The sequence below is a fragment of the Anastrepha obliqua genome, chromosome 4 (assembly GCF_027943255.1).
Source record: "Anastrepha obliqua isolate idAnaObli1 chromosome 4, idAnaObli1_1.0, whole genome shotgun sequence".
NCBI classification, from domain to species: domain Eukaryota; kingdom Metazoa; phylum Arthropoda; class Insecta; order Diptera; family Tephritidae; genus Anastrepha; species Anastrepha obliqua.
In genome coordinates, this window is record NC_072895.1 from 1,589,919 (window position 1) to 1,615,994 (window position 26,076).

Consider the following 26,076-nt stretch of genomic DNA (forward strand, 5'->3'; position numbering starts at 1 on the left):
TAATGTAGAAATTAAAAGTTTTTACTTGTCTTCATCATTGCTGTGAAGTTCTGGAATTAAATTTCTGAGTCTGTTAAAGCTTCGAGGGGTGGCAGTGACTACAAGAGGTAATTCACGATTACCGGAAATCTTTATAATGAACGCGGGTGGGATTAAACTGTAACCACTTCTCTATCTCTGTGTCTGACTATTCCAATATTTATGTCCAAGCTCATTTTAGTTTCAATTAAAATTTTAAATTAATAAAATTTTGTAAATTGCTAGTTTTAAGTTTGCATTATATAAAAAATAATATTTGATTGTGGAATTTGTAACTCCCAACCAGTTGAAATGTCGGGTGATTTTTAGCTGCATGAGAACTATCGATATCGATAACTATAGTTTGACAGCTGAGAAAGGTAAACTGTATCAAAATTTCTGATTTGGGAAGTTATCATGAACCATTTAACGTCAGAACAATGCTTCCGAATTGTGAAAGTTGCTTTGAAAAAAAAATATGTTCTCGAAGTTCATTGAGCGAAGTGTTGAAGAAGACGCCGAAATGCCGATACGTCATCGTTCTCAACTTATTGGACTTTGTTCTTCTACTACGTGGATTATAGTAGATCCACTTACTTGCTTACGTAAGGATATTGGCTTCTTTTTGGTTGGCGCGATAATTGCTTGCGCGATTTTGGCCGAGTTTAACTAAGCGCCCCAGTCGTTTCTTTTTCGTGCTAACCGACGCCAGTTGGAAACACCAAGTGAAGTCCAGTCCTTCTCCACCTGATCTTTCAAACGCAGAAGAGACCTTCCTCTTCCTCCACTACCACTAGCTGGTACCATGTCGAATACTTTCGGAGCCGGAGCGTTTGTATCCATTCGGACGACATGTCGCGACATGGCTCAGCCAACGAAGTTGCTGGATCTTTATTCGCTGCGCTATGTCTATGTCATCGTAAAGTTCATATAGCTCATTGTTCCATCGCCTGCGATACTCGCCGTCACCAACGTGCCTAGTTCCAAAAATCTTCCACAGATTCTTTCTCTCAAACATTTCAAGGGACGCCTCCTCGGATATTGTCATCATCCAAGCTTCTGCGCCATATGCTAGGATGAGCATGCTGAGACCCTTAGAGAGTGGACCAAGTAATTCGTAGCCGCGGCGGATATGTGTTGGTTATCATATTCAAAAAACAAATGCCATGAAATTAGCTACCATATTATACTAAAAAAAGCTTTCCAAACATATTTCTGTTTCGCTCTTAAAAAATAGCCAATACTAAAAAAAAAGGAAATATATTACAGATATAACCACATTTGTTTAATAATTTAATAAGAAAATAAGATATTTTTCAAGCAGCCAAAAATGAACAAGAAAAAAATATTTAGCATATCTTTATTTATTTATTTTAACCCTCCGATGTTCATATGGGTCTGGCCAGACCCATTCGATCTTTAAATGTATGTAGATCTTTTATTTTTAATATCTGAGGCTTCTTAGTCCATGACTTCCTAAAATGTAGTGTGCTAAACACAATGAAGTAGCAAAATTAAGATTTTTGCTATATTTGTTGTAAAAATAATAATTTTAAACTAATTTCGTTAATTAAGCTCACATGGGTCTGTACAGACCCATATAAGCTTCTCATGTAAATTGGTTAACCGTTAGGTGTAAACAACTAAACTGTTAGCGGAGGCAGCGGCAGAGATAATTTTTTAGTTGACATTTGAAAATTGAAGTGAACACGTGTTTTTTAATTAGTGGGAAGTGTTTTTTTTAAATAAAATGGAACAAGTAAATATGGATGAAGTTGATGTGATGACGCGTTTGCTTCGTAAGATAAGTGCAGCAAATGTGAGTCCGGAAGAACGTCAGCGACTTCAGGCACAAATTGAAGAAATTATGGGACAGGAGTCCGATCCATTTGAAGCAAGTGGCGCGTAGAAGATGATGAATATTTTCCAGATGAAGATGACTTCGGTGAAGCATCCGATATAGAACAGGAAATCGAGTTAGAGGCTGTTCTGGATGAAAACCATGATGATGATATACAACTTTTACTCGTAAAGGGCTACTACGAGGAACGTCATTGAGTCATAAAGTTCTTTTCAAGCTTTTGCTGTCTCCTGAAATCGTAAGTATCATTGTGCGGGAAACCAACAGAAAAGCAGTTGAAGCTTTTCGTCTATGGAATGAAAAGCATCCCAGTAATAAACAGCGTTCTTGGGCAATGACTAACGAAGACGAAATGTATGCTTTTTTTGGAATGCTACTTATTGCTGGTGTATTCCACTCGAATTCTCAGCCAGCGAAAGAATTGTGGGCCAGTTACAATATGCCAATTTATAAGGCCACTATGTCATAGAATCGGTTCAAGAGCTTAACTACTTTCATCCGTTTCGATAACAGTGGTACTCGTGCTGAGAGGTTGAAGCAAAGCAAATCTGCTACCCTGGACGATGTATGGCGCATTCTGATGGCCAATTTAGAGAAAGCATACACTCCGGATTGTCATGTAACCGTCGATGAACAGTTATTTCCATATCGTGGACGCACTCGATTCACCCAATATATTCCGAGTAAGCCGGCAAAATATAGCATGAAAGTGTGGTGGATTTGTGACTCTGTGTCAAACTACCCTTTGAAAGGTATAATTTATACCGGAAAACCACCAGGTGGCCAGCGAGAAACGAATCAAGGTGAACGGGTCGTCATGAAATTTATGGAAAATTATATGGACAGCGGTAGCACTGTTTATGCTGACAATTTTTTTCAACATACAACTTGGCAGAAATGTTGATGGATCGTAGAGTGGCTTTCGTCGGTACCGTAAGAAAAAATAAGACCTTCATTCCGCATGAATTGCTTAACCCGAAGCGTGATGTTAACAGCACTTTATTTTGTTATCACAATAATAATATCGCTCTGTGCTCGTATATGGCAAAGCCGAAAAAGCCAGTAATTATGTTATCCACTGCCCATTACCGTCAAAGCACCGATCCATTGAAAGGATTCAAGCCAGATCAAATTTTGGACTGCAATAAATTTAAAGCGATGTATTCATGTATTCATATTTACTAATTTAAAATAAATTATTTCGCTACTTTTAGGTACCGTAATCTTGTCCATCGACATCAGATGCAGCACAGCAACAATCATATGCTCAAGTTGCTTCAACACGGTCATCGTGCTACCATTGTGCTGCTTCTTCTTCGAAAAAGCGACGTAAAACTCGTTATAACTGCAGCAAATGTAATTGTCCCATATGTCTTAATGAACATTCCATGCAACTATATAGTTGTAAACCCAATTGCTCTTCGCAATTAATACTAATCCGTTCAAATGAATAAATAAAACTATTTTTAAAACCGTATTTCTTACATTATTTGTATGGGTCTGGGCAGACCCATATGATGCACTTACCGCATCATAAGGCACCGAACATCGGAGGGTTAATCAAATTCTTGTCACTTACGCTCACGCTTTTTCTCATCAAGCTAGTTGCGCTCTTTTCGGTGCTTACTGAACTTGAAATCGCTTATACTCGTACGAAGAAAGTTGTCTATAGATGGACTGCGCCTCCAAATGTGTATCAAAGTTATTCCATCTCACTAAGTAGGTAAAAAATTTTATCTACATTTTTAGCGGTATTTAGATCACTCGTGCAGGGGCAAACATTTAATAGTATAAATCAATATTAGTATGAGAAAATATGTTTGTATGTGTGTTGTTGTATAGCCAACCACGCAAAAACCCTGCTCTTCTCCATCTCGTCGGTAGCTTTTTGCCAACGCCAGCTACGCTATGTGGTCCAACATGTGCCTGTGCGCTAATATTTACAAATTCTATTGTATTTACATACATACGTATGTATGCGTGTGTATAGGCGACCTAATGTTTGCTTGATTTTTTGTATGCGTTTCGTGACTTAGGAAGTCGATGTTACATTTTCTTTGCCTCTGCTATCACAGTAAACTCTTCCCATCGGGTGGAGGTGGCGGGGTTTTCTATATTGTGTTGAAAATACACTGATGGTTTGAGTGGAGTTTAGAACCGTGGATGCTGTTGAAGAGATAATAAAGGCGGGACTGATACCCTTTAGTTATTGGCATTTTCATTACAGTGGATCACACTTTGAAGTGCTTTTATATTGCGTCTCTAGAAATTTTGACAAAAGAAATTCCACACATTGTTTACAAAAGCTATCCATTTATACATTTTCTTTTATTTCTGAAATTTCACTAGTATAGGGTTTTTCAGTAAGAGCGCTTCAACTTTTGAACTTCTTTGAATAATCACAAACGGTTTGACTTTTTTAACTAATTTTTTTTTATTATCGAGTTTGAACATATACATTTAAGTATGAAATTCGATTTCATTTGCATGACCACCACGAAGTCCAATCGTTGAACCCAATTTTCGACCACTCTTTTGCATAAATCGGCCGAAATTCCAGCAATTTCGCGTTCAATATTGGCTCTGAGCTCACAAATCGTCGCCGGCTTGTTACTGTAGACCAATGACTTCACATAACCCCAAAACGGGACGGCTTGTTAAATGGACCGTAAAATGGCCGTAATGCTCTTAAAGTAGCAGCAACAGAACGATTCTTTTCATAAAAAATTTGCATGATTTGCAATCGTTGCTCAAGTGTGTAGCGTTCCATGATGAAATGTATACTAATGAAGTTTACAAATGACAAGCGAAAAATAAAAAATATTGCGTCGTTCGCCCTCCCTATCGGAAAAAAGTTGAAGCGCACCTATTGAATAACCCTATACTTACTTTAAAGCTCCAAATTCAGCTTGTTCGCGGAAATGTCATCTAGAGCGATGAAAGTTTGATGTTAGTGAGGGCTACTATAGTATTCGTTTGTAAAATAAACGAAAGACAGTTGAAAATTTTTACACAAAATTTTTTTTTACTATTTTATTTTAAGTTTTTTGATTCACTCTCAAAATGAAGCCGAAGCTAATTTACTTTCGTCCAAGGTTTTAAGATTTACCATGCAAATTGGCCAAAAATTACTAAGCATTGTAGTCCAGAAGCATGCAGTTTTAGGCTTATGCCACACCTCTCAAGAAAGCCCCTTAGAACAAGCTAAAACTTCGTATAAAAAGTGCTTAAAATTTCCTTAAGAAAAAGAAGTCTCGTTTATTGTTTGTCACGAATGACACAAATTGTACAACCTTGTCTGTCACAATGGATCTACGACAGGTCTAAGTGTGTCATAACGACAGCCATCCTACTTACAGTGACATCCGGCTAAAAGGAACCTTAATATTAATATTAAAACATTGAGCCAAAGTTCCAAGTTAATTTCAATACAATGCGTATATCTTCTCCTTTCAATCTGAAAATTGTGTCAAATTGTCACTAACACCACTTGCAGGTTAACTTTTCACTAAAACTTGATTTCCAATTAATGTATTAAGAGATCAGAAATACAAAACAATCGCTGGTATTTCTTGAAATAATTTTGTCGATGGGTATTTAATTACACCGTTCGACATCCCTTGGAGAATCTTTAAATATCTTCTAACAGATATTATTATATATAATAACATTTTCTGCCTATTTGAGTTTATGAAATTATAAATCAAATTCAACATTTCTAAATAAATCAATTTCCTAGAAGTGGTTCGAATAGTATTCGTAGTTACTGTTGATAATTTGGTAATTTTTTCTCTAAAGTTTTCAAAAATTACAGCCCATTGAATGCGGATTATGCTTTTTTTTGTTGTATTTTATTCAAGTAAGCTTCCGTGTCCTCAACTCATAACACGCACTACTAACCTCCACCTTTCCAATAAAAAAAGAAAGAAATTATCCATATCAACACATGACGCGGCTCAGTTTTCTTACGACAATTATTCAAACGGAAAAGTATTTTTTAACGATATGTCGGAACAACGTCAGGTACAAGGGAGACAGTCCTACCTACGTGTCCCCTGCAGCACATATGTAAAAAAATGGGTAGAGTGGGCCGGCTCATTTAACCAGGCAATAACCTTCAGTTGCTTAAAAATAGTCGACTAAAATTTTTACCCACATTAAATAATTAGTTGGGGTAAGAGTTCCTTTAATTGGAACTGGTGAACTATTTCAAGCACCTCACACACACAAAGGCTTTTTAAGTTCTATTATTAAAATATTGTACATGCATACAGACCTTTCCTCATACAAAAATACTTGCATTTACCTGTACAAATTATTTTCGATTACCTATAATTTTTTACATGCACACAAATAGACATACATGGAAAAGAGTGGATTTGTATTGAACTATTATTACGCGGTGTATTATATGCCACACGCATTGTGGGTGTAATAGGAATAACGTTTGTCATACCGCAACGCTATTGCCCAACAACAACAACAGTGCATTTACATTGTGCAAAGTACTCAGTGGTTCGGTTGATGAGGTGGAATGAGGTGGAATGAGGGACATGGTTGGTCAGGCAATTGTTGGCGCTTTTTCACACACTCATTGTATAAATATAAATGTGTTATTTGTTGTTGTCAAACACTCATGTGCACATATGTATGCACTGCTGTGTACGTGCGTACTTGTACAATTGAGTTTGGAGTTCACGAATGTGTGCACATATGTACATATGTCACCTCGAACCCATGTCAGACACGTGTGTACCATTGTGCTGCTCCTCTTATTTTATTAAATTTCGAGAGCGAAGCCTTCCTCTCACATTTCATTCTTCTGCAGCGCCTTCCTCTATAGCGTCAAATAAATGAAGTTGAGTGAGTGACGTAAATTCTTATCGTGGTTCATTTTCATTTTTACTGTGTTTATTGTTATTATTGTTATCACTTTTTCGTTTCATTTCATTATTTGTTAGCTTTAAGATTCGTATAATGGCTGATAATTTGTTGCCTATTAGTGCAATTTATATGTAAATATATGTACATGAGTATGTTGCCAGTGTATAATTGAAAATTAAAGCCTGAGTGGTAATTGAAGTAAAAAATCCGCAATAGCTTTCATAGAATACTTGGCAGAAATTAAAAGTTGTATTATTTGGAAACCTATTGAATCTTTTAGTAGGACTCGTCTGCATTTTCTTAGACCAAAGCATACCTCTGTAGCAAAGGTTCATTCAAGTATGCTGTAAGCTGTGATATTATCAACTTCTAACACTAAAGTGGAGTTTTACTTACGCTCACTCGCATGCATATATACATACATATGCACATCTGTATGAACATAGTCTGGCTCTTATCTTTTAGTTTTTATCTCATATTGACTTAGATAAAGTTATAAATTTACATGATTGCCAAATATTTATTGTGTAAATATATTGAGGAAATAATTAAATTCTTGTTGACAACAGCCGAGAATGCCTTGGCCTTTCCAAATTGATGCTAAATACATATTTAAATTAAGAAACATTTAAAATCAAAAGAAAATTTGCTTTGTTGACAATAAAGTTGTGCTTACAATGCAAGCAGTGCGTACGTTTATAGGTTGCGATAGGAAAAGTTCGAATATGGTCAATGTTTGAGGCGCTAAGAAAGTTTCGCTCATACTTCATTTATGTGGGCCACCGTAAGGTTTTATGAATATTTTTTAAAGAAAAATGTGAGAAAATTTTGATGTCCGCCGATTTTCATTAAATTTTTCTCTAAATTTTCCTCAAACCAATTTAATGAATAAAATTTTTTTCTGCAAAAAAAAAAAATACTATTGTATGAATGGTCTATTTTAAACATATATTTTTCAATATTTGTAGTCTATTTTGGCGCATATTAACACCAGATTTGCGGGCATTGAGTCTACACCTGTTTCTACTGAAGACCGTCTTTTTGGCGGTTACATTAATATGCAATTTTTTTTGTAAATTATTTATTAAAAAGTTATAGATTCTAATTTTTTGTTGTCTGCAATACATTTTTTACATAAATACTCTATCTAGGATGTACTGCCCCTTCCACATACATGCAAAACCCAGTTTGTCAAGATTTGCACGCATTTGGATTTCGTACAAGAGATAATGGATTGAAGTTGTTTTGTTTCAAAACTTGTTTATTTTAAACTTGTTTGCTCATGTACATACTGCAAAACAGCCGTTATTTGCTTCGTGTTGTTTTTTCTTATTTACTATTATTTCCTTCTCATTATTTCTAGATGCTTTGTACCTATCGAGTTGACGGATTTTGGTAAAAACAAGTATACAACCCATAGAAACAAAAAAGTGTTCCAGAGAAAATGTGTAGAAATATTATATATATTCACTGCCTTATCAATTAAAAGGCAATATGTAATTTTTAAAATAATATTTGTATGCTCAGAGTTTTTTAAGCATAAAATCAAGAATCCATTTAAATCCGTAAATCTAATGCTAAGCAGATATATTCATTATAGAAGGTGGAAAATATACCCCTGTCGTGCGCATGAACATGGCTTTATATAATATAATATACTCGTATACAGTAGTCCTGGCTATTAAATTTCTCAAAATTTGTTTTTTGTCTCAGTTTTATTAGGTGTTATGAGGAATGCGTAGTTGAGTAATTTCTTAAAAAATTCTCTAAAAGTTTGCATGGTATATTGAAATTAATCTTCAATGAAGGAAAATTGGACTACAAAAATTTTCATTTAGTTTCTCAATCGAGAATAAAGCACCAAACAACTTTCGCTGACTCTGAAGTATAAGCAAAATTTGTTAGTTGGAGCTTAGACAGAAGGATTTTCTGACGAATTCATTAAACCTTTTCGATGTAATAACTTGAACTAAACCCGATCTATCGTAGTGCATTTAACACCTTTGTTAAATTATTGATTGTGGAGTTCGCTACTTTCATCAGAAATGTAAAACGACCACAAAACCCACACCTTGCCGAATTCTCTTCAAAAATTAGAAAAATGTATTTAGCTGATGAAATATCGTTACAGATTCAAGCGTTCAAAATGGTTGTATGAAAAAAAAAAGGTGAACGTGTTTTACAATTCATTTTTGTTATACTATTCCCCACGAAAGAGGAGAACTTGCCACTTGCTTATAATATTACTTTTTTTTTGTTTTGGTATAACCAACAGGATTCATACTGATCTGTTCAATGGCTGAGGTAAAGGGTGCTTTGGCAACATTAAAGTATGTGAACTCCTCAGTCTTGTCTGAGCTCTAATCTTGCGCTGAGCTCTAGCTTACTGTTCATCGTAACGCCTATGACAATAAATTTTGTTATCAATAAAAATTGTGAATCAAAAAATAATAGTTAAAGTTTTATAAAAAGCATATAATGTTTTAATTAAAATTAAATTACCTTAAATACCATAAAGTGTAGCACAAAATTGAATAGTGGTCGAATTTCGCTTTCTCGTTATACTGCTAGCCACTCTCACTGAAATTATTATTTTTTTATTTATTATTTATTTTATTATATATTCAAATGCTCACCCCCTATTTTCTCAGAATAAGTCTCAGCACTCGCTTTCCTCAGTTCTCGCTTTTCGTACTCTATTTAACTCGCGCGCAACTTCATAACTGTTTGCTTAGTCGTTAACCTCCAAACGTCTATTCGGCCATTCACTTGCGCTCGATTGCGCACGGTAAATTCCCTTAACCCAGGGTTTTTCCTGTCCTTGTCAACAAAGCCGTACATGCCGCGTGTTCGCTATTCGTCACCGTCAAAATGAACCACCACCACACCCTGTAGCGCGAAACATGAAAACGAAAGGAAAACCACGACCAACTAACCTTCACCTTGAAGCTGGCGTTACTTGACTTCTCCCCTGCTTTGGCATTTGTTCACCTGCCCCTTTCGGAAAACCTTCACCTGCGCTCACTCAAACATGAATTGCCTTTTTTCTTGACAACACCTCCTTGCGCCACAGAGAAGTCCATTATGACTTCTTAGTGCCGATTAACATACTGATATATGTATGTATGTATGTGCAAGGCACAAATGTGTCTATGGACTTTTAATGAAATAGCACATGCCGACTTGAATTTTTCTGCCTTGAAAGAAGTAAACCAAAAGATTTAAAGAAAGTATTTGCATTTATTTTCATTCATTGTCCAAGTTAAAAGATTTATTTATTTATTTCAATAAAACTAGGAGCAAGTTGTTAAGTATTTCTGTGGAATGCCATAAGATAAAGTTCCGAAAGCAAAAGCTTCAATGGTAGATACATTATCTGTAAAAGGTTCACTGACTACTTCAGTTCTTAATTTATATGTATGTGTGTATGCGTACATATATATATCTATGCTTGAGTGTATGAATATTTATATTTGGTACGGCACGTGTAGCACTCACCCCCTTTTTATGCGTCTACTTGTGTTGCCGAAAATGTTGAATTGTAATTACACTTGTAGTTGTATGTAATTAAAGTGCATTTAATAGTTGGTAACCCATTCAGGAAGCACACAAATGAACATACCTTCAACTGTTAATTCCGAGTGTACAGCAGACATAAGTATGTAGGTGAGTACATACATGAAATTTGTTATGTGGCGGATAACTGACCTGTGTAGGGCTTAGGGCTTTTCATTTTCAGTTTGCTTTTTATTTTTTATGTTTTAGTTTCGCTCTGCGTTTGCTTTATATTTACACTCTGAGCATTTTCGCCTTTTAGGTTTAAGAGCCCACAATTTAACGGGAACGGAACAACGGAAGAGATAATGACAAAAGCCATGACAGTCGCAATGTCCGTGGCAGTGGAGGTGGTGGTGGCAATGACAATGGCAGTGACAGTGGTCGTTACAATTGAAACGTGTCGACGCCACTGACGGGGACAATTTTTGTAAACAGCAGTAATCGCTGGTTTTTTGTAGCTTAATACAGTTAAGTCTACTTACCTTAAGCAAACAGAGAGATATGCATGCGTACATACATGCAACACATGCGTACACAAACTTACACACATACTTACACCTCTTCAATACTAGTGAGTTTTTATTCAGTTCTCCGTTTCCACAAAGCGAAGGTATGCAATTTAATATTTTGTAGAAGTTAACTCGTCAGTTACACGAATCGTGCATCTAGAAGCTGCAAGATAGAATTTTAAAATGTGTGCCCATCCTTCGATAGGGTTTAAAAAACATTGCACTTTCCTGAAAGAGGAAGTGAGCATTAAATGAATATGAAATTGAGAGTTGAAGACGTAGCTATGCATTGTCAAATGGTTAAGGCAACATACGCTCGCAGATATAACGGAAAGTATTTAAAATTACTTGGTACATCTCATTACTACCCAAAGAAGTAACTGATTAGTGCGTTTTTCAGGCCGCATACATTCTTGGTCTATACTTTTATCAATGGGGAATATGGATTTTATAGCATTAATGGTCATAAACGATTCTAGGCAAATACCTATCTGCGGCTGGCCTTATTTCGTATCACTTTTTCCATCCAAGCTGACGAGACGTAGCTAGTATGTCAACGTGAACCGTAGGCTTGAGTCCATCCCAAAGTGATGCAAAGGAGCGACCTATTTACGAGTAAATCTTAGATGGTTCGGTGCTGCTTGCTAAAAATGTGCCACATTTAATTCATTGTTTAAAAGCAAAAAAACTCGGTCATACCATTTATTCATTTAACTTTTTGAAATGAAAGGAGGCACAGAATCCTGGGCTCGTACCTACTAGAGGATGAAGATGCACAAATAATGCCTCCTAAGGAGCTGGTTCGATTCCTCACAATATTAAATAATTAAAATTAAGCACGTAGGGACGCATAATGGAACAATCCGGTCGCAATGCATACAAGCCTTATCCTAGCACGTACAACCATTTCCATTACCAATATACAAATAGGCAAATATTGAACATAAGAGAATATCTGATCTACACTTTTCATATTTTTTTATTACATGCTTATCATGTACAAATTTTCTTAAGTTCAGTTTAATAAACTTCAGAATTATTTCCCCAAAGCTTTAAAATTTCACTAATTAACTGCCACTTATCGCGCACTGTTCTCGCTGACCTTGTCCGCAGTGTTTCTCCCCAGCCATAAAGCAAGCAAAACTACCATACACGTGCATCCATGTTCAAATATATTTACACATATGTGTACACATTCAGTCACTGTTATGCGGAAATTATGGCACAGCACTTACAAATACCTTTAAACTGTATTACCATAAGACTTTTCTCTCATTTTTTGTCTTCTTCAGCGTCTACTGCCTTTCGTTATAACTCAGAGTTTGCCTAGCACTTTCGCGAACAATGTACTCTTGGTCTTTTTAGCGCATTTTACACTTAAGTATGGGCCACTGTGTTGGCAGCCACGTTTAACCATATCCAGGAGGCGTACGCGGCGTATGAGCAATATTAAGGAGCGGTGAGGCTTAACTGAGAACGACCTAAGGCAACGGCAGAGCCCATTATTTCTTTTTTTGTTCATTACAACTACATACACTTCTCTGGATTTTCTCATTTCCTTTCCATTATTCGCGCATTTTCTTTCTTTCCACGTCCATTCCACATCAAAAGGTAACAACATCCCCGTAGCCGATGAACCAACAATCTACGCAATACGCCGCTTGTTTTTAAGTTTTCTTTAACGGTTTTGTTTTTTTGTTTTGCTTGTGTCCTACAGCGACTTAACAGCAACACATAAACTTGCTTCCTCTGACGCGTCATCTTAACCCTCTTACCACCATTGTGTTTGTGTACTTGTGCTGCTCTTGGGACTTTTGTTTGTTTTTATATTGAGTGACGCACTGCGTTCGGCTTGAATTATAGCGATATGTTTGAGCAATACGATTATAAAAGTAGTCGAAGCGGAGGTGCTTATGCTCGCTACATTTTAAGTGAAAGACTTTGCTACCTGAGAGAACAGCTTTACGACAACACACAAACGCGTCCACAGCAGCGCGAAACTACATGCACAGTTTACACTCTAAATGCCTGTGTTTACTATTTGCTTTTATTTAGTGTTGCGTGTTGCTGTCAGCTCACAATTGTTAATAATGGGCGAGTTGCGTGGTTACTTGCCGCTGATGTTGTTATGGTTATTCAGGCAGATTCATAAAGCCGCGAACGAATATCTGTACAGAAATATGCTAATAGGAAATTTAAATATTATTTTCGTTCCTCCTTTGCTGGGGTATAAAATTCTAGTTTGCAGCAATTAACAGGTGCTTGACGATGGGCGCTGTGTATGTTTGCACGTGGAAAAGAGTGCGAGTTTTTTTACACCTGAAAATGGCATATGGTTTTTTATGAGAAGATTTTGCAGTACTTGGCGTGAGGCAATCATGTCTATGAGCTTCAATATTTCAATGCTTCGTTTTGCATCCACAAACTGCAACCAAAGACGTCGAGGGTTTACTCCATATACCTTATAATTTATATTTTCTGCAAAATTATCTACCGATGTTAGACTCTCTTCTAAATAAGAGGTGTGACTTGCAAATAACGAAACTTATGCTGCTGTGGAAAAGAATGCATGCACCAACCGCGAGCGATCGCCTCTCGCTTCTGGAAACAAATTAACTTAAACATAGCTATTTTTTTAAACTGAAAAATGTTAAACGCGCAATAAAGGAAGACAAAGCATCTTCTCAATCGATGAAGTATCTAGCCAAGTTCAGCCTCCCAGTGCTAGACCATTCGTCGTGTTTGTAAGATCTTGTCCCGTACGGCTTCGGTAGTTAAGGTAAAATCTGCTTTAGAGGAAAAAAGAAGCTGTGTAGGAGAAAGCTGCACGCGTTTTGAAAGAGCTGACCAAATAAGAGATCCAGTTCTGTCGCAGGTATAGATGGGGGGCTATGTATTGAAGTTGATAAAATATAAAAATGCATGGAGTAAAAAAAGGTGGCTTTTGCGGCATTCTCGTCATTTAATTACCATTTCTCTTACTATCAATATTTTGCTTGAATAAACGCCTGATGAAATAAATTTGTATGCTCTCAGCCAGGCTATGAGGTATTATAAGTGGAAGCGAAAATAAACGAAAACCTATAAAATTTACAAGAAAAACTGTTAATACTAAAGGCACTGCAACGGAGAATCAATCCCTTTTTATTTTTATTTTTTCTCTAAGATTGTCTTACAATTTACATTAAATTCACTCGGATAAACATTCCTTTGCCAACTTTCATATGTATAGAATGTATGTATGTATATTCCTATATTGCCACTCCTGCCACAAATGCAACCCTTTAAAATTGGGTCAGCGATGTACTCAGTGAGTTTTCCATTGATTTAATTTGTCCTAATTCACATTTCCACATCTACTGCTCTCTTCCCCATCAGCCTACAAATCACTTTCGCTTTGATCGATGAAAGAAGGAGTGGCTTGATGACACAATGCAAAGAAATGCAATTTTTCTATGAAAGCAAAACTTCAGTAGATTTAGCTTAGAATAAAATTCTGTATATCGTAAAATTTAATATCGTAAATCTTAAATTTATTTAATTCCACTTTCTTCTCTTTTCTTTGCAGGATATTTTATACAACTGCGCTACCTGTTTGAACATAAATTGTGCAATTGTTGAATTCACACTCAATTACAACAACTGAAACCTACAATTTGAAATAAAATAACAACAAAAACTGCATAACCGTCCATCAGCAAAAGCTGAATCTGCCTTTGAGTGGCATTGCTTGGTTTTCCCTTGAAAGTCATGAAGCTTTTAATAACGTTTTATAAATAAACTGAAAACAAAACAAAAATCAAAAACCATAAAAATAGTGCGTGGCAATCCACATACCAATCCCTAGTATAGTGCCAATAGCAGCACTCTAAAAAGGCAAGATCAAATAAAACCACGAAAAAAAAGAGGAAGAGATATATTTATAAAAAAATTTTAAAGTAAGCCGTGCAGACTTGATTGTTGCACTTGGATATTTTTGTACGAAGTGAACGGGATTTATTCACCAGGCATAAAGGTGGTAATAGTACAAAATGGGTAGGAAAAAAATACAAATATCACGCATCACAGATGAGCGCAACCGACAGGTGAGTAAAATAGAAAAATATGAAATGAATTTTTAAAATTAAAAGATTTTTACTTTTTATTTTATTTGTTTAATTTTTGCTTAACAAAAATTTATAGTATGAAAAATTAAATTCCCAAAGCCAACAAAAATACGAGCCAAAAATAACTCCAAACAAAGGGTTTTTGTTTTTTATAAACAAAATTATTATTTTTATACTTTTTTCCAAAAATCACCACAGATAAAATAGAAGAGTTCAAACTTAAAAGGTCTATACAACAGTTTTTTTTTTAATTCCATCAACGGAACCAAAACAATGAGATTTTTGGAAAAACTTTCGAATCAGTTCAGACTTTTCTAAATTTAACCAGCTTCCAATAAAGAGTAATGGATAGCAACTTAATCGCAAACGAGTTGTATGTGCGGTCGATTGCTACACTATGATTCTTCTACTAGGTTGGGTTAGGTTATAGCAGTTTCCCACATACCCCACATACCCCGCGCACCCTCCTAAATATAATGTAAATTAATAAAAAAAATTGTTAACCCTCCGTTGGGCACCCCGGTCTAGCCAGAGCTTTTTCGACTGTGGACGTGAATTTAGCATATTTTTATTATACAGGTAGCTAACGACTTTAGCTTCCAGGTAGTTTCCTAAAATTTAATTTGCTATCGATTTATGGATATATATATATATAATATATATATATATATATATAATATATATATATATATATTTGGCGCGTACACCCTTTTTGGGTCTTTGGCCGAGCTCCTCCTCCTATTTGTGGTGTGCGTCTTGACGTTGTTCCACAAATGGAGGGACCTACAGTTTTAAGCTGACTCCGAACGGAAGATATTTTTATGAGGAGCTTTTTCATGGCAGAAATATACTCGGAGGCTTGCCATTGCCTGCCTAATAAAAATGTAACTGGTACTACTTTCATGTATCTGAATGATAAAAAACTAAGTCAATCAGTTCAACGGTTAAACTTTGACTTCGATACACATTAAATTTGGACACATATTCTGCTTAAAACGCAAACTTATAACTTGATATTCAAACACAATATCCTTATTAAAAGGACACCTCAGGCAATAAATATGAATACTTATCCTATAGTACTCAGTTTAAAAACGTCTCACATGCTCACATAATGCGCCATCCACCGCGCCCAATGGTAGCTGCACGCCCGGCTTGTAATTGAATATCCTCTCTAGCGAAACCCGGTTAATGGTTTACCTTGCACTTGCATTGCAATAAATTGAAGGCGATACTGAAAACCAAACTAGTTAGAGGTGCCAACCATCCCCCATGTGTTTCATATTTAGTGGCTACCACAACGGACTATACGACTTTTGGACAGCGAGCCTTGTGGTGCTTGCAGGCATACTCACGTGTGTGTGTGCTATTGTTTTTATGCATGTGTATTCTTGCATGTATTGTCCCATTGTCTGTCTGGGCTTTGTATCCAGCGTCTGCATCTTCTATCCCTGCCACGCACTCAGAGTGCCACATGAAAATCGATTAATTGGAAATCAAGGCTGGACTACTTGACGGTCGGCATTGCCTCACGAGTGAGCTCAAACATTGTATTTGTGTATGTGTAGTTAGGGCACAAGTTGTCGAAGGCATTACATTGTAGCAACATATGCACATATTCAAGGATACAAAGCATCGTCTATATTCATACGTAGATTAGCTAGGAAGGAAAATAAATGAGGAAAGGGAAGGAAAACCCCAGAGGAAACTGCGCGTAAAGTACTTCCTCCACTCACAAGTTGCATTCAATATTTCTATAGAAATAATTTTCGTATATAAAATTTTGGTGCCATCTACTTTAATTTTGGTTGTTTATTTATTTAACTTATTCAATTGATACTATGACAGTGTAATAATATATGAAAATATATTCTTCTATTTTAATGAATCCTCTTTTTTCACAGGTTACTTTTAACAAACGCAAATTTGGCGTTATGAAGAAAGCCTACGAGCTGTCGGTTCTGTGTGATTGTGAAATCGCCCTTATCATTTTCTCATCAAGTAACAAATTATATCAATACGCTAGCACTGATATGGACAAAGTCCTGCTCAAATACACCGAATACAATGAGCCACATGAGTCACTTACGAATAAGAATATAATTGAGGTAAGTACAAATCCATACATACAGACACACCTACACAGTCAATTGACTTTGGGAATATAAATTTTCCACTAGTACACATTTTTATTAGCATTTGTCTTTATAGACTGGTGCATAGGTTTTTTTTGTTTGAAGAATATTTGTACGAGTAAATTTCAACTGAGAACCAAATGGACTAACCTTAAGCCCGCTTCCGCAAGGCAAAGGACATTCAGGAGCATTTTTAGCAGAAAAACGAGCATATAATCCTAAAAGAATATCTAAAGGAAATCAGTTCTATAGAACAAAGTAATAATCCAGAATTTTTTTACAGTGAATAAAAAATTCCAACAGTTGCTTATGCAATTTTTGATATTTTGTGCGAAAAGTTTTTTATTAATCGATTTCTAAGAGGAATTTTATTGTTAATGATTTAAAGAATTTTATATAGAATTTCACGAAGACCATTTCTGTGGTATTTTACCTCTAACGTCATAATTAGTGCATACTAAAGATCATTTTATGATTTCGTATCTGTATTAGTAAAAAAAAAATGGTCCGCTCATTGCCAGTTGTGCTAAATCAGTAAAATTTTGAGATTGCTTAAAAACATGAAAACCAAGTTTTGGTTTGTTTTAAGTAGGTTTCTGAATCCCTGGTTTCTCGGTCTTTCTAGGCCACCTCACTTCTTCAGTGTATTCTTTTAGAAGTTGAAATTCATGGAAAATAAAATTATAGAAAATAAAATTATAACTATTCTAGTACGGCTTCCAACTCCATCTTGCATATTGAAAAGGCGTGAAATCTCGATTTGCTCTATTTCGTGGCGGTATATCATTCAAAATTTCTAAATACTCGTATTAGATAAGCAACATTTACCGCTCTAATGGCACGGTGGCGGCATGTCCAAATATTCGGAAAAAACAGGCAACTATTTGTGTTCCGTGAATGAAAATCTTGAACACCCATACACTTGATTGTTGCCTAGTTTCGGGTTCATATGCTCTGTTTTCTCATCTAAATTGTAAGCGTATAGAATTTTTTCAATTTTTCTTTGCACCAATCGAGGCTTTTTTGGCCCATTCTCGAGTAATGCGGTATGCAATGCGAGCATATTTTTCTAACGGCCAAATGTTCATGGCATGTCAAATGTGTGCAAGTAGAACTAATGCTCAAGCATGCCACACGGTAAAAAGGTGCAAGACAATTTCGGAATCACAATTCACGCACTGTATCGATTTTTGTTAGCACTACAATCGTTGATACGTTGATTTAATTGATTATCACATGAAAATGTTCACGGCTAACTTCATATTTTGTGCAAAAAGAAAACATAGAAGAAATTATTTTACGATTTGTGTCTGCTCCAAAATATAATATCAGTTTTCTCAGCAAGTAAAACATAATTCCAATGCTAGTATGCTGAGAATAACTCATTCCTTAATACTGATAATACTTCCATATAAAATACTCAAGAGACGGCAATGTAAACAACCGCTGCTGTACTATAGTTTCTTCTTTTCCATTCGTAACGCCTCTTACAACTGGCTTTACTTGCCAATGTTATGCCACATACGATAGATGCCTTAGAAAACATAATCCCGCTGTTGCTTCAATGGAATATACCAACAGAGAAAGTATGCAGTCGGTACTCGTAAGTGCAGAGCCTGAAGGTAGGCTAAAATTCATGAACGTACATACGCATACATTTTCTCATTCCCATAGGAAATAATCCCGGTTCTTCATGTCATTGGGCACCTCTGTAAGCGCGCTATGTCAATCAATATATTGTAAATGGTGCAGTTGCCGCCATGCAATAGCTGTAAGCTTCTTGTCAGCCAAATACAGTGGAGTCTGGATATAGTGAACTAATTTCTCCAAGGCCTGTTCACAGTATCCAGGTTGTTCACTATATTAAGGTTGACATTTTTTTTTGTTTTAACTTGGTTTATTAGCTTTAAATTCAGGTTTTTTATATAAACAAAACAGATTATTTGTATAAAGTAATATTTGGAAAAATACATACATATTATTGAAAGAATTTACGAATAGATGTTTGCTGTTTGTGTTCGGAAATTGACTTTTGGACCGCTTTTTCGCGTAGACTTTTCAGTACTAGTATGCCAGCATAGTCAGTGGTGTTAGCTTCAGCCCATGCGATAGCTATATCGAAGCTTTTAATGGCTTCAGTAGCTTTTATTGAATTTCCGATCTGTCCTTCGCCTTGGCTGTCACTACCAGATTCTTCAGTATCCATGGCATAATTATCTAAATCAATTTCTTCGTCAACTTGGATTGAATTCCACTTCTCAATATCTTGTTCAGTGTAGGTTTCGTAAAACAAATAATGTTCACATACAAACTTAATTAACAGGTGCTTGTCAAGAGGGTGAATAAAATTACCTCCGGTAATACAATTTGCAGCAGACCCTGTATATCATGAACTTCTTCACATTTTTCCTGCAATATTTTTTCACGAAGTAAGCTCAATGGAATATCATCGTCTTCATCCTCGCTTTCATTTGCTTCTGTAGTATTTAAGCATTCTAATAAAGGCTTCCAACATTTTACTATTACATTTGCCTGCAGCTGATTCAGAGCAAGCATTAAAAATGATACAGCTTCCTTTAAAGTTAAATGTTTAAGAAATTGTGTGATGTCATCCTTTCCTACAGCTAAAAGCAGGAGATGCTTTTTGTAATACAACTTAGTTAAGCGAATCACATTTTGATCCATAGGCTGAATTAAAGGCGTTACATTTGGAGGCATATAAATCACGAATATGGATCCATCAGCAGTTTTAAGTTCATCTTCTGGTGGATGGCAAGGGGCGTTATCAAGCAAAAGAATAGCTTTGGCTGGTAATCCTTTCTGTAGTAAATACTTTTGAACCTAATATAAATTAAAAACGAATAAATACTCTGCAAAAATGTCAAGAGTTGCATTATAAATGTATGTACCTGAGGGACGAAGCAATGGTGAAATCATTCTCTGAAAATGTTGGCGGTCATCCATGCATTCTTAGAGTTCCGATAGTCTACCGGGATGTCATAAGCCTTAAAGGAGCGCGGCTTCTTGGCATGCCCAATTATTAACGGTTTGACTTTATGCTGACCAGTTGCATTTGTACATGCAAGAAAAGTAATTCTGGCCTTTTCTGCTTTTCTCCCCGGAGCTGTTTTTTCTGTTTGGCTGACATACGTTCTATCAGGAAGCATTTTCCAAAACAAGCCGGTCTCGTCTGCGTTATATACTTGGTCCTCGCAAAGCTTCAATTCGTAAATAATGTTTCTGAGTTTTTGCTTAAAGGGATCAGTTGCCTGGATATCCGATGAAAGTTTCTCGCCACACACTTTTAAAAGTCGGATTCCAAAGCGAGTTTTAAATCCAGATAACCAACCGGGGCTGGCATGAAAGCTACCTTCTTTTTCCTTTAAGTCAGCGTGCAGCTTCATTGCTTTTTTCTTAAGCATTTCCCCAGTAACTGGACAATTTTTGTTTCGTTGAGCTATAAACCACTTGTATAACATCTTCTCCATGCGGGGATACTCGCCTTTTCTAAGAGTCTTCCGCTTAGATGCTCTGACTGCCTGGTGGGATATAATACTACGAGCATTTTTTTTTATTCCCGAAACTGTTGATTTGGCCACACCACAAATTTTTGCTATGGATGAAACACTAGCACCTTTCTCGAGTTTTTGAGCAATATCAAGTTTTTGCTTTAATGGAAGGAATTTCCTCACAGGCATGATAACACTTAATTTATTAGCACATAAACACTTTTAAAAACACATAAAACATTACACATTCACTCAGAAGCGTTTTGCACCCGACAAGAGATAAATAAAGACTGGCACCAAATACATAGCAGCAGCTTTTCCAGTAAAAAACATAAAATGAGCAATTTCGGGGAATACCCGACTTTATTTCTGTTTAAGTTTTTTTTTTAACAGTTTATGCTTGCCGTTGCGTTTAAAGCTTTGTTCATTATTTCGAGTTGTCGATAGTTCACTATTTAGAGTACTTAATGTAAATTTCTAGGTGTTCACTATATCGAGGTGTTCATTATACCGGGGGTTCCTTATACCCAGACTCCACTGTATATGGATGAGAGCGTAGTTACTGCTAGCATTGTTGCTTTTTCTGTTGGTACAACCGGCACTCAAATTACCGCCTAGCATTTACCTTATCATCTTTGTTTTTTGCCCGACACTTGAGTCTATTGCTCATTGACTTATCAGCGTTTTGACACCTTGATGACACAGCGACAAACTTTGCCCATTTGTTTTTGGATGTGCACAAATCCCTTGCACCTTTCAGTATCCCCTCTTTTTTGCTGACTATCTACAATTCAGTTCCCAAGCAACTTCAGATATCAGCCGTTTTATGTTTTTGCTATTTGTTATTGCTATCCTTTGTGTTGTTACTCGTCTTTTTATAATGTTAATTCTTAGCAAATTTGAATAATTTTACATTCATCACCCTTACATTAAGGCGTTTTGACATTTGCACTCGTCGACGCTCAGCTAAACGCTTGGAATAAATAATATCATATGCGAGTTACGTAGCAATTTATGTGGGCAACATAATGAACAAGAGGAGGAGAGAAAGAGAAAGAAACTTTCATTTTTTTACAAGGCCTTCACTTAAAAAAATATTAATATAAAATCATAATTCGGCGGGCACCGTAACCGAATGGGTTGGTGCGTGTCTACCATTCGGAATTCACAGAGAGAACTTAGGTTCGATTCTCGGTGAAAACACCAAAATTAAGAAAAACATTTTTCTAATAGCGGTCGCCCCTCGGCAGGCAATGGCAAATTTCCGAGTGTATTTCTGCCATGAAAAAGCTCCTCATAAAAATATTCCCTCCATTTGTGGAACAACATCAAGACACACACCACAAATAGGAGGAGGAGCTCGGCCAAACACCCAGAAACGGTGTCCGCGCCAAGTATATATTTATAATATAAAATCAAGTGTCACTGAAATCATTGAATACGGCAAGCCATGGTACTAGAAATATTTGAATTCAGTACTTCTATAGCGTAAGTAATTCTATAATTCTAAACACATTTTATATATTTTAAGTGATGTTTGGTGCTTGTAGAGTGCGTCCCTAGGACCCAACACCCTTTTCCATGATGTTTAGTATTTGTTTTGTTGCACTTGGAGGCAAGGCCACCGTCTAAAATGCACGAGAACCGATGCTTATAAGCGAGAAGTGCTTCCATGAAACTCCCGCTTATTAGCACTAACTGGACATGTTTTCAAATTTTCGATTAAAAGGGGGATGCTTATATCGTGACTTTTTATGTATATTTGAGTAGGTGATATTTTTTTACAGTTTTTCTAGTGCTTCTAAGAGGGAAATGAGTATAACCGAGGTGTTTATAAGCGAGAAATTTTTTGTTGTTAGAAAAGGAATGTTAAATATTTAAAAAGGTACGCCATGAAACACCAAAACAACAAAAAAGTTTTTCTGAACGGGGTAGCTCCACGACAGGCAATGAAAAACCTTCGAGTGTATTTCTGCTTTGAAAAAGCTCCTGAGAAAAAATTGGGGGAGGCATTTTGAAAAACATCAAAACGCATGCCACAAATTAGACCAGGCGCTCGGTCAAATGCGAAATAAAGGGTGCAAGCGCCAATTATATGTATATGCGGATATATAACTATATGTAATATTAATATGGTGTAGTTAAAAAGAAACAAAAAAGTCATGTGAACATGGGTCCGCAAGCCCACAGTTTTGGTTATTCTTTCAGTCACAATATATAAGTATTTCCAATCACCTGTTTATAACTTGCACATTAAAATTAGAAAAATGTAAAGTGTGGAAAGTTTTGTATTTAGAATTTTTACACTATTAATTGAAGTTTATTTATTGTAATATCGTTTTTTTTTAATTATCTTTAAACACTTTTCCGCTTACAGAAGGAGAATAAAAATGGCGTCATGTCACCGGATTCACCCGAACAGGAGGCCGATTTCACACTCACGCCCCGCACCGAAGCCAAATACAATAAAATCGACGAAGATTTTCAGCTAATGATTCAACGGACTCAAATGGCCGGTGCAAGCGCATCCGGGCGTAATCTCGGCAATACGAACTACACGCTGCCGGTGTCGGTACCAGTGCCGGGAGCCTACGGTGATGCCATGCTGCAAGCGAGTCCGCAAATGTCTCACACAAATATCAGCCCACGGCCGTCGAGCTCAGAGACCGACTCAGGTGGGATGTCGTTAATAAGTTAGTACTGAGTAGTGTCGCGGAGCACACACCACATTTTTTCAATTATCGTTACGTTCAGTTGTTTGTTGAAAGTTTCGTTGTTTCATTCATTATTTATTTTATTTTACTCGATTTTATTTTTTATTTCGCTTGAATGTTTGTTTAAGTGTTTGCTTGTTTGCTTGTTTAGTTGGTTAGTTTGTAGGTAAACCGAAATAGGTATGAGTTTTTTTTTTGCCTGCATTACTTGGTTGTTTAGCGTGTTGTGTTTTTGGTTATATTTAAATATTATATACAAACTTCAGTTGTTTTTGATTCCTGCATCTTTTTATTTTTATTATTTTTATTTTTCATGCTGCGTTTGCCATTCATGCTTTTAGAATTTTTCACAATACAGGTTTTTAAATTAAGTATATTTTTCTCACATTGTTTTTTCATGCCCTTTTGTGCACCACCGCAAGTGAAAGTTTTAAAAATATTAGCTCAAATATACTTGAAATTTTATGACACTATTTAGCTTTGCACTTAAGTCCACGATCTTTCAATTTCTCGGCTGTACTTCATAGATTCGCTTAGTAACCTCAGAAGCGTGAATTTGAAAACTCTTTGTCTTTGTGAGTAAAGAGTATATTTTTCTATTCAAAAATTAATCGGCAATTGCAAATTATCTCTTAAAGCATGCAGCCTTAGCTAAGAGGAGGTACACTTTTTACTTAATTAAGTCTTGTTTTGTGGCTTAAATTGGTCGCCTTAAACTAATGTGATTTAGTAGGCTTCGTGCTGAAACGTCTCAGTTGGAAAATATGTTTGAGGAAAGTGACCTGGGAGCGTCGAAGTGTGAAGCCTTATCAAACGGTATAATGCCGTATTTTTCTTACCTTCTCCTGTGCATGTAATTCTGAGTCCAGCTACACGAAAACGAGTTCTTTTATGCTATTATGCTTCTACAGTTTCTCTTTTCTTCTTAATACTTGCTTTTACAGACGTTTCCAATAAATCATTGCCGGTGAATTTCTTTCGCCCATGATTCCACCCCTTTATTTAGACTTGGCAATTGCTGTATTCAAATATAGTAGGCTGCTGATTGTTGTTTAGAACTTTTACTCAGTAGTAATTTTGTGAAATATTATTGCAAAGTTGCTGCAGAGCTCCGAAACTCTGGTTTTGGCCCATTAATACTAGCCATTTCACTCCCAAAAAGATTTAGTTTGGTCTGTGACCCAGTTCTCTGGACTCTCTCCACTTTCACTTAACTCGTATTTTACGCCAAATAAGTCGTTTTGTACTATGTGCTTAAAATTGTTTATATTTCCAAACAAATGTTTTATTATTTTAAAGGAAATTCAATGAATTCGCCCGTCGCCTCATCGCTAATATCATCTCGACCTGCAGCGCCTTTTGCATGATTGTTTGCTTTTTTATTACACTACTTTTTTTGCAGCATTTTTTAATTCCTTTTTATTTTATTTGGCTTTACATTTTTATTTTGTCTTGTGTTTTACAAACATTTTTCGCTATATGAATTTCTTAAATTTCATTTCGCTCATTTTATTGCACGTACCGTTCGAGTTTGAGTTTCTACCGAAAAATGGAAAGAAACAAAATATCAAAATATGTATATTTTTGTATGTTTTACTCAAGGCAATGCAAAACAAAATTTTTCTCTTTCTCTTTTTCTTTTCATTTACCACAACCACAAACCATCAAACAAAATCAACTCACCTATAAATCAAAAACTTGTCTGTGTATGTGTTTATGATATCAATCGAACGATAAATCGCAAAAAAATGCAAATATTACGACAACAACAACACAGTTTATCCATCGGGTTCCATGTTGGAGATGTCAAACGGTTATCCACATTCACATTCGCCGCTTGGTGGATCGCCCAGTCCAGGACCGAGTCCAGGTTTAGGTGGGCGCTAAAAATATAAAAAAATAAAAAAAACCATAACCAGTCGCTCATTAACATTTTACTAAAACGTTGTACTAAAAAAAATTTCTAACCAAATATTTAACCAAATTCAAATATTGCCTAAAAAATAATAACAAAATTCCCCCCACAAGCATGAAGATTTATGGCACCATTAATTTGCATTAAGAAATAGTTGTTATGTGCATATGCATGCTGTCATCTACATACATACCCACATATCTTACATTCACATGCCCTGCTGGTGTTATAGCTAATGAAAAAAATATAATTCTTATATGTAAAAAACATGCTTTCAACTAATTAACTGCAGCTATGCTCAACTCCACTCACTAAATTTTTTCACCTCACCTGGTTTTGTTCCTTAAACAATTTGCTGATCTCTTATTTTGACAAACACATCTCTTCTGCAAAAAAATTGTCTGAACTAACTGCTAAATTTGTATTCATACCAGGGCAAACAATGGCTACTTGTTAGTTCCATACGACCCCAAGTAAAATATGAAATTAACAAAAAATGGCAAACACCTGCATATACAAATACTAGCAACTCTCCAAGCTAAAGTCCCCCCGGTGTGAATACGAATCTGATCTCTTTTGTTTGGCGCCAAATATTTAAATTATTTTCGATTCTCGATTTGCAGCACATCATTTGTCCCACAAGCAACAGTCGCCGGGCGGCCAAAATGGACGTGCTTCCAACCTACGACTCGTCTTACCAACACCACTTGCTCAAAATATGTCAGCTACAGATGAGATTACCTATGGAGATGTAAGTATTCGGCGGCACTGGATTCATGACTAACAAAAGAACGTTTTCTTGTTTTCATAAATTATAAAAAGAATAAAGTCTTAAAATTAATCTAAATTGGTTAGAAAATGGAGAGA

At 36.0% G+C, this 26,076-nt stretch overlaps 1 protein-coding gene across 10 annotated transcripts in view; it reads left to right on the forward strand.

Moving 5' to 3' along the window:
- The window catches only part of LOC129243566 (myocyte-specific enhancer factor 2), a 119,048-nt gene that overhangs the window by 86,506 nt on the left and 6,466 nt on the right, over window positions 1–26,076 (forward strand). For 5 of the 10 annotated variants that reach the window (XM_054880669.1, XM_054880673.1, XM_054880674.1 and 2 more), the window contains exons 4-8: window positions 14,399–14,915; window positions 16,841–17,044; window positions 22,958–23,273; window positions 25,072–25,170; window positions 25,833–25,960. In XM_054880669.1, the coding sequence (XP_054736644.1) occupies window positions 14,862–14,915; window positions 16,841–17,044; window positions 22,958–23,273; window positions 25,072–25,170; window positions 25,833–25,960 (801 nt within the window). In that variant the 5' untranslated portion in view covers window positions 14,399–14,861. The remainder of the gene's footprint in view (window positions 1–14,398; window positions 14,916–16,840; window positions 17,045–22,957; window positions 23,274–25,071; window positions 25,171–25,832; window positions 25,961–26,076) is intronic. The other 5 variants (XM_054880672.1, XM_054880675.1, XM_054880679.1 and 2 more) reach the window with 3 other exon arrangements.